Below are 15,266 nucleotides of genomic sequence, written 5' to 3'. Positions count from 1 at the left end.
TATCTTTCAAATTTACAAATTTAATTCATGTTTTCGCGAATAAATATAATATCGCTACGCACTACGAAGAAGGAAGAAACTTCAGCGTTCGAAATACTTTTCTTTGCTTGAAGCTTTAGGAACCTTCAAACCAAACAGATGACAAGTTTAATTACGTCAATAAATGCTAATAAACTTAATTTTGCTAAAAAAAAAATAAATGAGAATATCGCTCGACTTTTACACCGGTATAATATTTTCAATTCGACCCGATAAATGGATATAATGAAACCCGAAAAATAGATTCGACCACCGGACGAAGTGGATAGCTAACAAACGATAGTAAATGGTAATCATTCGCTACGCCACACATATGCAAATATCGCGATAACGAAATCTCCCAACACGAGCACTGCGCGTCACGTCGTCTCCACGAAATTTTGAATACCCCGTGGAATAGAAATCTGTGTATTATTCGGTCCAGTTTAGCAGAAAATACACATACGTATACGCGTGCATACATACGTGGAAAAAGAAAACTAGACGCTCGTCACGTTACCGCACTTTATAGCCGTATGTGTCCGCGTGTGTGTATTGAGCGAGTGACACAATATCTCGCGGGAGGCCGCAATGGACAGGATCCAGCGTCCGACAAGGTTTATTGACCGAGACTCTACAAGAATATACGGAATATTTGTCCAAGTTTTCGACATTCAGCTCGGCTCGTTCGTTTCTCACATGGCACGAATTCCAGTCGCCGAGGAAGCGGCAGATGGTTAGCGGCGTTGGAACGCTCCGAGATAAGAAACGGCCGTCTACTCGTTCGCGAAACGTGTCGGAACAGCTCCGCTCACTCAGTCAACATCCTCGATATATAATCCGGGAAATGACTCGGCGGCATCTTCGCGATATACCATCAACCCACCCCATCACGGCCACGCGTGTGCACGCCCCGTATTTAAGTAAATCACTCCCGCCGATATCGGGCATATATACAGGGTGTTCAAAAAAGTTGGGACCAAACTTAGACTAGGCGTTACCGAGGTCAAACACATGAAAAACGTTCGTCCGAAAATGCTTTATTGAAAAGATGTAAGCGTTCGAAGATTTAGGGACAAAATTCGTCTTACAATTTCGTTGTACAGAATCGTACACGTGTTACAAATTCTCAATAAGATTGTAGGCAAAGTAATCTTGACGATATGTTGCATGATGTCTTAGAAACACGCTGTCAAGTGTGGTTTCAACATTTTGAACGTACGTGAATTTCTTAATAAACAATTCCCTCAAACGTTGGATCGGTCGCGGACCAATCAGCTGGCCTCCTACGTTACTTGGGGAATGTATTCAAAATGCATTTTCTATTATTTCCAATACAAATGAATGTACGACACTAATTCGACGAATGAAAGCCTGCATTCTTGCAGAATGCAGGAATTTCCGAACATTTCTTATAACTGTCACAATAAATCATAAATATCTTTAAATATTCTTTTCAATAAAGCATTTTAAGATGAACTTTTTTCATTTATTTGACCTCGGTAACAAGTAGTCTAAGTTTGGTCCCAACCTTTTTGGACACCCTGTACGTGTGTATGTAGGCACGTATATATATCGGAGAAAATTGGAATCTCGCGCGATAACACGCGTATCACCTCTTCACTGGCTTGGACGGGGTTTTTTTTTTTTTTGCCGAGTTCAGAGACATCTCTGTCGCGCGTGACGACACAGCTCGTCACTGCGGGTTTGTGAAAGTAAGATACAGAGTGAGTAAGAAAAAGTAAGTGCGTAAAAGACGCTGTCGAGTAGAACGAACTTTCTGTTCATTTTATCCGTAGTGGTAAATGGAATAATTACGGTAGACGTAAGTAAGATTATCTGTAGTTGAACTTCATTCGCATAAACATAGGGATGTGTAATTGGAGTTAATGTAACAGTCCATTGATTCTCTCTTCTACTAGTGACTTTTCGTTCCAAGTTCAAATAGGGATTCGTTTAATCGGGTATCGACTAAAATTTGGTTCGAACAAATGACGTTCGTATAAATGGAGTTTCACTGTGCAAGAACATGAGTTTGTTTGAACACGAAGTTGAACGTGAAGTCTTGTATTTTAGACTGGCAATGGTTATGAAATATGAATATAATTAAAGGGCCAGGCACTGCTTATCTTGGACGAAATGATTATAATTTTCTCACACGTTTTTATTTTTAAATTGTATTATATTGCATGTACCTAATTTATTACAGTATCGTCAACATAGAGTTAACAATATATATGCAATTATGTATGCAGTATGTATGCAATTTACATAAATAGACCAATGAGTCGAGATTATATATTCATTAATTTATAACTGCTTGATTCGGGTCTGTTTAAAAAATTACGGATTGAACAAGAAAGGCAAAAGATAAGAAAAATACTAATTTTTCAAAATGAAATGGAGAGAAGAGCTAATTGAAGCCTGTACAAAGCGAACGATAAATCAGTCACTAACTTCTCGGTAAGATCTTCAATATATAATTTGCACTAGAATTATATTTTTATATTTCAATATATAAGAAACAATATATAACGAAATTACGATGAAATTGAATATAATAAAATTGCAATGGAATTGAATATGATTTGTGGACAGGACTGAATTCTATGCATTTCCATATCCAGGAGACTGCACGACTATAAATAAATAAAAACATTCGCCTTCGAATGAACAGAAATGTTCTTAATGTATTATACATATATAATTTCGACTCATTAGTCCACGACATTTCGGAGCATTCACATCCAAGCCATGGAAGATACGCGTGTCAAAATAAAGCACGAAATCGTATAAATTATTCAGAAAACTTGCTAACTGATCTGGCTAGCAAATGTGTATGTAATCGTCTCGTGACTTACCAAACGAAGAATGTGACATCTGAGAGAAGCCTCTTCGCTCGAATCCAACAATCCAAGAAACCTCATCACGACATTCGTAGATCGACTCGTCGATGGAACAGGATATGGAGCTCGACAAACCTGTTAAAAATCCACAATGTTACTCGAGATTGTTGCCTAACTGATACTTAAATAAGAAGGGCAGAATAATTCTAGAAGAGTTCAAGAATTAGTTATAAATACTTGCTAACCAAATTATCTCCACCGGTCTGCAACTGTCCCGAACGAGTGCCACCGACAGACTAACATAAGAGCGTAGAATATTTGACAACAGACGTCGCAAGATCACGTTGGAAACACTCTTATGTTTATCTGTAAAAGGATTTACGCATTTCTCAGAATCTATCGACAAGCAAGCAACACGTGTCGCTAACGACTCAGTATGTACAATCGATGCGAGGTTAAGCTAGAAGAAAAAAAAGGAAAACAATAAATTCCACGAATTATTTCTCATCGGACCTTCGGTGTCGTACAGCAACGACGAATCGCGGATGTGATTTGACCGTAGTGAGGCTACGTGGCAGTATACGTCGTTATCGTATGGAAATAATCATTCACTCCAAATATGGTCCCATTTCAACGTGCACAGACGGGAAAACAGACGTTTCCCCTCCGGTCAAGGGATTAATATTGTCAATTTATCGATATCAGCTCATAATCCGGTAGCTCATCGTCCGTTCGGCGACGCGGCTTTCTCATTCGAGGCGTTATCGAAACGAACGTGACATTGAATTCTTGTCTCCTCCCAGCGAATACGCGTTTCTGATTTCGATTCTTATTATCGTCGACGGTTAATTCGACCGGCGTGGCTCTCCGATAATAGCGACTCGTTACTGGCAGCGCTGGCCTGAAATTTCACCTCTACGCTCCACGCGATGCCCACTCGTCAATCCGGTCACGCGCGGGACCAGCAGACGCGGCTTTGTTGCTTGGAAATTCGACTAATGAGGACTCTCGTAGAGGATCGGTAGAATCGATTCTCAGATCGACAGACTGTGTCCCGTCTCTCTCTCTCTCTCTCTACTTTGGACTTTTCGTTTCCTTTTTCCCTTTCTTTCGTCCAATCGTCGGCTGTCTTTGGAATTGCTGCAAAACGAACGATGAATCATGTCGATTTTCGTTTGACGTTTCGGCAACGACACCGAGTATCCGGTAGATAAATTGACCGAGAAAATAAAATTAGTTCGAGCGAAATTAGTTTCATTCAAGAAATTAATCTGATGAGAAGAAATTGGAGAAATTGAGGAAATTCCGTGTATTTCGTAAATGAATTTTTAGTGCCGGACATTTGCTTGTACCTTTCTGGGAAATTGACACGTGTTAGAATGGCCCATTTCTGCAAAACGTGTTGGAATTACTCGCTCGACAAACGACTGCATGCAGCTTTCAATCACGTCATTATCTCGATTTAATGCCGAACATGCATCCATAATTCATTTATCTCCCGCCGGTTGTTGGAATATCCTGCTACATTAGAACTACCGGCCTCCGCCGATCAAAAGATTCTAAATAGCGAGTAATTAAAACAAATGGTCACTTTGTCTCTGTCGAAATCGATATTAATTTTTGACGAAAATGTATCTTGTGATCTTTCAAAGAAAAAAAATCTGAAATTCACGATATCGATAGAGTTTACTTGCATTAAAAAGGCAAAAAGTATAAAACCATTACAAAACGATGACCACGTGTTACATTAATATAAATCTAATTAATACAAATATAAATATAATATAATATTAGATTATATAAATTAATACTATACGTGTTATCAACTATACTGTTAAATGTAAATATAATAAAAATACAAATCGTAAATAATATTATAAAAATATTACGTGTTACATTACTATATATTATAAAAATATTACCACGTGTTACATTAATATAAATCTAATTAATATAAATATAAATATAATATAATATTAAATTATACAAATTGATACTATACTGTTAAATGTAAATATAGTAAAAATACATATTGTAAATAATATTATAAAAATATTACATTACTATATATTATAAAAATATTATATTACTATATATTATAAAAATATTACCACGTGTTACATTAATATAAATCTAATTAATACAAATATAAATATAATATAATATTAAATTATACAAATTGATACTATACGTGTTATCAACTATACTGTTAAATGTAAATATAATAAAAATACATATTGTAAATAATATTATAAAAATATTGCCACGTGTTACATTAATATAAATATAAATATAATATAATATTAAATTATATAAATTAATAGTATACGTGTTATCAGTTAACTATACTGTCAAATGTAAATATAATAAAAATACATATTGTAAATAATATATTATAAAAACATATGTACCGTTTTGCTCGTTTATCTAAAGAAAATCTTAACTACCGCCATGAAAACTCCTACTTGTTACTAGAACCCTTTCTCCCAAATACGATCGACGTAGGTTGAATCGTTGCAGCAAGCAAATTTATTTCACGCACCGTGATAAATGTTGCGGAAATATCCGGGAAGATAGAGAAACGTTTGCCCGACACGTCGATTAAACGTACGATCGATTAATTGGCCGAGGCAAACGGCGCAAAGAAACCCGGCGGAATTTCCCAGAATTCCACCTACGGCGATAACAGAAAACGGCTGTTTCAATCGTTCGAAGCAGTTCCTTCGTTCGACGTTTCGCTCGGAAGACGTATCGCGCGGCCCCGAGAAATTGTTTTCCACGGTAAGAGAAGAAGCGTCGTTCCTCTTGGAAACAGACAACGAAAACAATCGAACCGCTCGTTTTCCGTTCTCGATTTTATTCGCGGGCGCGCGATCTGCGGAAAACGGAAACCACGAAGACGTTAGCTCGCTGTTGATAGGTGCTCGCCGCTCGAGCTTATGCGCGCGGTGGTGCCACTTCGAGCTTCCGGAAACGCACAGCTGCATCTCAGCCTTCGTAAAATTTCGCACGTATACCGCGCCGCGTGTATCACTCTTGCCTGCTCTAGTGTGTATAGTCGTACGTAAATCACACATGATGCAGAGAATGTGTGTCTAGGTAACAAAACCGTGTTTTCTCTTCACTATTGAATGACAATTAACGTTAGACCTGTGCCGTTAATGACATCGACGCAATGTTTCATTCACGATTCTTCTCCATTTATATTGATGACATTATTTTTTATTATCATTGGAGTTACGAAAGGAAATTCCATGAAATTTATTTCTATTGCTATCTGGATTCTACAATTCGATGAAATTTAAAAAAAATTTAAGAAACTCTTTCTCTCTTTCTCTCTTTCTCTCTTTTTAAACGCAGAAAAGTCTCCCTTCGAAATTCGAGTATTCTTGCATGGAAGAAATTTATAACCGTGGACGTTAACGCGACAGAAAAAGAACAGCGTTTGCAAATGTTTTGCACAAGTATGAAATTAATTAACTGTACATAATGGGAAAGAATGTTGACACTAGGACAATGAACACAAGTTTCCATTTATATCGTATTTTGCCAAAAACTATTTGTTCATTGTAAATGTATCAATGTTCTTATAAAAACCAATTACAAACTGTTCCATCATTTTGATAATTCTTCATTATTAATGCAACCACTCAACGTTATCAATGTTGCCACGTTCGACAAACAAGAACAAGATCGTCGAAAGTGAAAAGTACTTTGATTCTCTTTTTCTTCGTGTCTGATATTCGAATTCCAATAAAACGTTCACCAGCATTTGTATGTATATATACATATATTTGTTTTAATCATTAAAACTTCAGAAACGACGCGAGATCGTACGATCCGAGTTCAGACGCAAAAGCTCCGACTATCTGCAGAAGCGTTACTTTTAGCACTTATGAAGCATGCTATAGGAGAGTGAATACACCTGCCGCCTGACGACATCTGCGCCATTGCCGTGTTCTTGACTTTACCGATATTGGCTACATCCGGTCGAAGGCACTTGGAATATTTAGAATTTCGTACGAGAGCTAATTTTATCCATGTGTCTCTTCTGCCGACGACATCCTCCATTAAATCTGATTATTCCGTCAAGAATGTTCCTTGGAACCGGACGACACTTGGACTCGAACGAAGACATTAAGCTTGCATCGATAATATGCCGATTGTTTGAAATATTAAACGAGAAACACAGTTACACAATTATATGAATTCAATTCTAGTCAGTAATTACTTATTTATGAAAATCTATTTGTTTCAACTATTAACTATGTGAACGTTAAGATTACTAACAGAGAGAAGAATCACTCGACTTTCGTTATATAAATCACTTGTCACTGTGTTTTCATGTCGTCGAGGATTTCTAATTCCTCGTCACTAAAAATATCGATAGATATGTTCGTGATAAATTCCAAAAACAGTTCATTTAAAAAAGTTATGGAAGTTCAAAGACTTTCTATTTTATAATAATCTGTCGTCCCACAAAGTGTATATTTATTATTATTTTAATTTACGTCAACACTTTGAATTTGTATGTCTCAAGTTAATTCCACTTTCGTCGTACAGAATAAAAATTAATAAAAAAAATAAATGGCAAGTATATGAAAAGGCGAGAGAAATTTCTTCAGGAAGATAGAAGTGAAAAAAATGTTACGATTATTACAAAGAAAATTACAAAAAAAAAAAAAAACAGTGGCGAATATGAAATAGAGAAAGCCAATGCCAATTCTGCGAGACGCACCTAAAACGTGGCTGACACGGTGTGACGTGACATTAACGGATCGCAGGCGACAGCCGCAATTCAGAATGGTTAGCGCGTAGCCAAAGAGGACTTTGACGTCCATTCGTATCAAATTGGAGAACGAAATCGGACGAATGGCAGCGGTGAATTAACTTGCGGGCCTCGTCGCGATGCTGGCTGTTGCTCAATTAAAGATAGTATCGAGCATGTGTCGCCGTGCGCCTAGACGCGCATCGAAATTGCCCTGTTCACGCAGATTTACGGGTGCGCGGTTCGCGCGAAAGGTGCAATTACACCGGAGATATTCCGCACCTCGGGCTAAACGACCACCTATGTGCACGAGCAACCGCCTAGAAAGATACGTGCGCACCTACACCGACCTGTGCGAACGATACGAGGAGAAGCACGATCTACCCTATTTGCGTACAGGACCTTGCATACATGGTGACACTGCGTAATGGAATATTCATATCGTCGACCTGGCGTTTTAGAGATCGGTTAACATATCTTTCCTCCTCTTCCCACTTGATCATCGTCGTGTTTTTGACGTTCCCATTGACGCACCTTTCAGCGAAATTTGTTTCATTTTTCTTTTGTCCTTTTCTTTGGAAAAATACGGAGGGTGTCGAGCAAACATGGCGAAGAAATTTGACGACTTTTGTAATGTAAATTTCAAGTAATGCTAGTTCGTTATAAAATCTCTAACGAAATCATACGATCAAGAAAACCAATTAATATCCACTATCCAAGAACTAAACCACAACCAACCAAACACAAACGCCACAGTCATCTGGATTTCAGCTCATCAATGAATAGAAATGAAAAAGCCGACGTAGCAGCAAAAGAAGCCACTCACTTATTAATAGTTCCCTCACTTATTAATAATCGCCATCATCTTCCAATCCCCTGCGACGACCAAATAATCCACTGCAAAAAAGTAGCAAAAAATGAATGGAACACTACATGGAAAATAACTAAAAGCACCCAACTACACAAAAGTATCCAAGACTTTCACCAGCAAACACCAAACCTTACCAAGAGGAAAGAAGGAATAATTATCTCACGCCTAAGAACCGGTCATAAGTGTTCAAGCTAACACATGAACACAAAATGAAAAAAACTACACCACCCACCTGCACTCATTGCAATAACCCACATACTGCACGAATGCCACACCACAGAAATCCAAAGACAAAAATACGGAATCAACGCAAACATAAACCTGACTTCTCAAAATGACGTACAAAGAGTATTAAAATATCTCAAAAACATAAACTACTACACACATATCTAATGGCACCGTCGTCGCTAATGACCTCGCTGTCGATGCGACATTAAAGAAAAATAGAAGAAGAAGAAGAAGTAATGCTAGTTGAACTTTTTTGGCACGAGACACGTGCAGAAACGTCGCACGAGTTACTTTCACGGTATTATATTTCTTTTACAAAAAAAAGTATGATAGATGTATATAGTAATACGTTTCTATTACAGTATAAAAGAAGTAATTTTCGACGCTCAATGAGAAAATTAAAAACAATATTGTTTCAAATATATATGTGGCTGTAGAGGGGAACGCTAAATATCACAATTCCAGAATACTTGAATTTATATGTCAATTGGATTGTATGACACATGATTTGTGTACTTAATAAAAAAGATGTATGGAAAAAAGTTTTGTAGGTTTAAGAAAATGCAATTTGATTGAAAATATTTCGTTTGTATGTGTCAAGGCCATAAAATTTGAAGAACACGACGTCCATGATTATCTGCTTACACTATAATATATTATTTTGTATGAAATAAAACAATGTGCGGAAAATGTATTCTAGGTTATTTTCTAGCAGAATGTTTCGATTGCAGAAAAAAGAAAAATGATATTATGAACAGAGTGAGGAAAGTATGCAATTACGAAAGAAAATAAAGAAATTACTAATAAGAAAAATTGTAAACTATAATATCTCGAAAATGGAAGTATGTAACATGCAACGGTTTTCTTTACAAACACCGATATATATATACGACTATATACGCATATATGCATTTAATAGCCGACTTTAGTCCAAAATTTTTTTAAAAAAAAAAAAAAAAAAAAAAAATAAAATCGTTTGATAGCACTTTGAAAAAAATTACTTTAAAGTTTATAAGGAATTATAAAGGATATCACTAATTTACTATAATTATTTAATTATTTACAACAACTAAATATCGTTGCATTTATTAATTATTGTTATACAATGTATTAATTTAATACCTAGCTGAATACAGAGACCTGAAACTTTACGTTCGATTCAATTCAGTACTGTTATTTCATACTTGATGTAATCCAATCGTAAAAGACAATTATACAAGTTACAACAGAACTTAAAAACTGTATTACACCTGATTCATTAATTTGATACAACCATCTGACATTCAACTCGACGTTCAGTTATAAAGAGATTCGTTCTTTAAAAAAATCGTCGAATTCTCACAAATGCATGTTCACCCCGTATTTCAGAAGACGATTACCCTCGCGAAACACTTCTCCTTCAGCTCGCGAGTGTTTCCCGTGGCCATAAAATAACTTTATCGCGAGGTCGATTATTTTATTTAATGGCGGTCGTTGCAGTTTGATGAAAATTGATTCGCGCTGGTGAATACATTTTCTAGGGGCAGCGTCTGTGGTTCAGCCTTTAGTCTCGGCCGTACGCTTTACGTGCTACTCGGTAGTTACACGAGCCGAACAAGGCTACGTTAAACGTAATTTCTAAGTATTATAACGTGATTTCTTTTTAATGTAGCTCCATCCGGATGCGAATCGACGACCGACGATTCTACGCGAATTGATTAAACGACCGCGAACAAAGCAGATTCCTCGCGGGACATCGCTGTGATCTGTATCAATCGGAAGCAATTTATCGATATCGTAAAATATCACGGCGCAATGACACTCGTAAAACTGTTCCAATTCGTCGAATAACGAGAAGAATACTACACTGTGCGCGCCGATGGAAATTGTACGTGACGTTGGCGTCTTTCTCTCTTTCTCTTTTTCCGCGAAAGGAATCAAATGTCAAGAACTGTCTGCTTTGTTGAATTTATTTTTACGGTTGTCGTTACTTTCTAAATTGGTGGACGCCAAATGTCACAGAAGGAAAAAAGAAAAGACGATCTTGGAATATCCGCAAGGTATTTCCCCCGCCGATCAATTTTTCTTCGCTAGCTTTGTTCAACCCGCATTGCGGCGTTCTATTTCATTTTATTCTATTTTTTTTCTTCTTTTTCTTCAATGTATTTTCTTCAAGATGTACCGTATAGATACGCGCGCGGGCGGTAGATCGAAACAAAAGGAAATTCCCGACAATTAAAATTTCGAAAGTGATAAATTACATCGTAAAAGTCGATGTGATTTATTTTAAGAACAGGACACTTTTTTTTAGGAATATGAATAACGTACAAGACAGAATGAAACTGAATTTTAGATACTCGTTGATCTTACACACTGACTGAAGACTAAAATTTCCATTAGAGATACAAAGTCGAAGAATAGAAGAAACTTTCAAATGGTGAAAAAAGATGGTTTGTTCGTTTTACGAAAAATCATTCGAACCTCTAAAAATACACTGTTTTACACCCACTGGAGGTTCTCCAATAAAAATTATAAATTAATCATTTCGATCAGTTTCTACGTGGCGTTAATAGAGAATAATAAACGTTTACATGTAGCTTCACAAATAATAAATGATTTGATAAACCTTTATAAGCTTTGTTGATGCGTTCGTGCAATTTAATATTTTAATCGTGATGCAAATGAGTTGAGACAGCTTATCTGGCGTCACTTAATCGTGGTGTAAATGGGTCAAGATAGCTTGTACGATGTCATTGGAATTGATCGTAATTAGACTGCAGATTTTTACACATTCATCGGAAACTGAAATATCCCCGAGATTCTTTCAGTAACTAACACATTTTCGCCAACTTTAAATAGCTTCTTAAACTTTGTCCGACCTATCGGATGTTCCATTCGAACTTTTTATTTTCGAAACTTATGCCCGTATGCAATTGCTGGTAAAGGTTAGAACAGAACGCCTCCAAAAATAAAAGTGCGAAAGTAATAAAATATCGTAAATCTGCGATTTACATAAAGTTTTCGTGTTTAGGGTCGTTAAAATGATTAATAAAATTATACACGTACCGTAATCAACATCGACCCTCGTGTACAGAACCTCACTAACGAGAAAGCATTGCATCTTCGGCGGAGAAGTAGCAGCACGTGAAGCGATAGCGTAATACGTGTATTTCTGTTCGAATGGAATTACCAGAGAGAATTCGATTTATGTGATTTTCATAATCTCATCGTCTCGTAAAGTCGTATCGCATACGAGCGAACCGTGAAGCGAGATAAGATCTCGATAGAGCCAATTTTCATTGAACCGATTCGTTTAATTACGAAATTATACGAGATACTGTTGATACGGTTTTGGCGAGAAGCTCATTGAAACATTACTCGAATAAATTGAGCAACGTGTTATTATTCTGGAATTGTAATTTCATTTGCAAAGAGTTGGCTTCGGATTGAAACATTGTTACCCGTACAGCCAGTTGCAAGAGTAAACTTTCAAATATTTATCAATGGATGTACTTTGGAGGACATTTTCGTCGATAAATAATTCGTTAATAATTAATCTGTTAAGCCAACTATTAAACGAAATACTAATAATGATTCTTACGTTTGTTTAAAACATAAATAAATCAGGATGAAGAGAATCTGACGGAAATCTGTATACCAGATTAGGCACTAGACTTCGGATTTTTATATGTTTTTGTAGCATGTTTTCATAGTAGACGTTTTTTCATAACAGTCGAATTTTGAAACATTATGAAGAAATTAAAGAGAGAGGGAGAGAAATAAAATATCGAATAAAAGCACTGAAATATTTGTCAAAACTAGCCTTCATCCATTCGCGTTGAGTACGACTTGTGATTTACCTTTACTACTTCGTACTGTTTTATACGCAAAGACGTATAATCGATATTGTTCGTTCTAAATAGCGCCGACGAGACAAAACCATTGGTTGTTTGTTCGTTTTCAAAATTACAATATCGATAAAGAAAGCAAAGTGACAACAATAATAAATAGAAATAATAAATGAAAATTATTTATTATTTAAGCAGATCGTAATAACAATATATATATATATATGTATCCCGATCGTACCTCCTGATTCAGAAAACAGATAAAGTTGTGTACATTTATTATTCGACAAGTTTTGCTCGGGAGAAAAGTCATACGTAATAAAAAATATCGAGAATTCAATACTGGGCATCGTGGATGGTCAGAATATTGCAAGTGCTCGATTACTGGCTGGTGGTATACAATACTTGAATACACTTATAAATATGTTCTTTTTCTAAAGAGAACAATTCTATTAATTATTATTACCGCGAAATTAATAATAAGAACGTCTTATTTTGTCAGGCTTTGTCGTTATAGTTTTAATCGTTCGGAAAAGAGATTAGAACGACAAACAAAGATAACAAAAGGGATGAAGGAACACGGCGAGAAGAGAATACAACGACGTGAGCGAAGGGGGTTTTAGCTGCAATTTTGTGACCGCTCGAGCGGTTTCGTGCCCGACATAACCGTTTTCCGAAAGTGCCGTTTCGCCCCGGAACACTGACCGTAAACGTGCACGTATAACGCACACCTTCGATCCGATACCGAATCGCGAAACTTCAACCCCAGAGCGGAGAAAGGAGAGGGCTATTAGCCCGCATCAGGGCCGCTTGTCGCGCTACACTTGCTGCAATTACCGGGGAAATTCGCGGGAGGAACGGCTTTGCTCATTAAACCAACCGAATGAACAAAGAACATCGAAATACTTTCTGCGAAACGAACGCGAATATTTTTCGGTTGATAACGCGGTGGCAAATCCAACTAAATTAAATCAAACGGGCCCTTGAGATAATATCGCTCGCGTGGAAACCGAAGAGAAATTAATGCAATTTCTTTTTTTGCAGTTGTATGTTTCGTGTGTGTTGGAACTTCGAAAGAAATACAAGCGTTTTATTTGCGATTTATTTATTTCATAAATGATTTATTATCGAAACGAAGCTCGTAATTATGATATTCGTAGTCTGTCGAGAAGCACACGAAGGAATTTATTTCATTTAAAAAGAACTTTTGAGGGAACTTGGAGGAGTTAGCTTATAATAGTAAATATCAAATATTGATAAAAATAAAGTATATAGGTATAAATATAAAATAATACATACATATGTAGGTATAAATATAAATAAAGTATATAAGTAGTATTAATTGCACGTGGTTTTTTCAGAATATTCTATATTTAATAAAAATAATGTTCGTATCATTCAGTATATTTTTTAATGACTGTTTCATTATTCCAGATTTAGGAACTATCAAATTTTAGAATCCGTAGTCTACTAACTGCAGATTAATATTACGATAATGAAATTTTTTAACTTTATAACGAATCTTCTTAGTAACCGAATACATGCATGATTTATAGAAAGTTTCTTTCTATTCTTTTTAAATGGCCAGAAGAAACTCGAACAGCATTGGAAGCGTCAAATTCAAATTTCCAAAAAAGAAAACGAGATCAATCCAGTGCACAGAAGAAAAATCATAGCTTATTAGATTCGTATCTCGAAATTTTTTTACCGAAATCAGTAAAACAAGCTTCCCGCCTAATACTGTAATATCTAAATAGTCGCCAGCTGCAAAGCTGAATTTACGGTTGTACATTAATTATGGAGAGTAGTCCGGTAAACTATTAATCACCCTAAACACCTTCGCAGCCATGGGATGCTGACCCCTCTAACTTTTGCTCCATTAGTACACGTCGTTTCTCCTTGTACGTGAAACTTTCTCCAACTCCATTTTTATCACGGTCCTGAATCTGTGTAGCTATAAAACGCTTTCATTACACTGTTTCGTCACATTCTACAAGTTCATAAAGCGATAATAGAATTACCCTGGAGCTTGTCTAGCGTGAATAGAAGGCAAAATGACAACGAGATCGTGTTTATAATTCAACAAGCATAGAAAGTCAATCGGTTTGTTAGCTTATTGCGAAATTAATCACATAAATTATATTTAAAATATTTAAATATTAAAAATATTACATTAAAAATATTTAAATATTAAAAATATTATATTAAAAATATTGTATTAAAAATATTATATTTAAAATATTTAAATATTAAAAATATTATAGTAAAAATATTTAAATATTATATATTTACAATTATATAAATTATATTAGATATATATATATATATATATATATATATCAATCTAAAATAAATAATTTTACAATAAAATAGTTGATGAGAAGCCGATTGTGCCGAATTCGGCAAACTGTAAGCTACGAATCAACAAATAAATGTTTAACAACAATTTTAGTCGCCAAATTCTGAATGATTTCCACGCATGTCTGTGAAATATCCACCACGACGATCTAGTTCTTTCCTGAGTTGACGGTGCACACTTCGTTCTTTTCGAATCACATTCCGCATATTTTTCAATGTGTCGTCGGTAGTACAGTACGCGAACGACCTGAGCGATCATCTTTCACGTTTACTCTGCCTTTCAAAAATCGTTTCTGCCATTCAGAAACATGTGCGCGAGACATGCGATCTTCACCGTAAACTTTGATCAA

At 35.9% G+C, this 15,266-nt stretch overlaps 1 protein-coding gene across 1 annotated transcript; it reads right to left on the bottom strand.

Annotated features, from left to right (window-relative positions):
• Positions 1-2,625: 2,625 nt before the first annotated feature.
• On the bottom strand, positions 2,626-12,413 carry LOC122538440. The gene is made up of 4 exons (XM_043672510.1): positions 12,369-12,413; positions 11,777-11,882; positions 2,880-2,999; positions 2,626-2,657 (listed from the first exon to the last, which is right to left on the bottom strand). Exons 1-4 carry the CDS (start codon positions 12,411-12,413, stop codon positions 2,626-2,628), a joined length of 303 nt encoding a protein of 100 aa, XP_043528445.1.
• Positions 12,414-15,266: the final 2,853 nt, after the last annotated feature.

This window comes from Frieseomelitta varia, unplaced genomic scaffold (assembly GCF_011392965.1).
Source record: "Frieseomelitta varia isolate USP_RPSP 00005682 unplaced genomic scaffold, Fvar_1.2 scaffold_999, whole genome shotgun sequence".
Taxonomy (NCBI): Eukaryota; Metazoa; Arthropoda; class Insecta; order Hymenoptera; family Apidae; genus Frieseomelitta; species Frieseomelitta varia.
The sequence above is the reverse complement of the archived record's forward strand: the minus strand, read 5'-3'. Positions and strand labels throughout refer to the sequence as shown.

What these genes read in the sequence shown, in the direction of transcription:
- LOC122538440 (XM_043672510.1), bottom strand. Translation starts at nt 12,413, where the DNA reads ATGCTACAAAAACATATAAAAATCCGAAGTCTAGTGCCTAATCTG. An exon ending in GAAGTCTAGTGCCTAATCTG is followed by an intron (nt 11,883 to 12,368) that starts GTATACAGATTT and finishes CCATTCGAACAG; the next exon opens with AAATACACGTATTACGCTAT. An exon ending in GATGTCACATTCTTCGTTTG is followed by an intron (nt 2,658 to 2,879) that starts GTAAGTCACGAG and finishes ATTTATTTATAG; the next exon opens with TCGTGCAGTCTCCTGGATAT.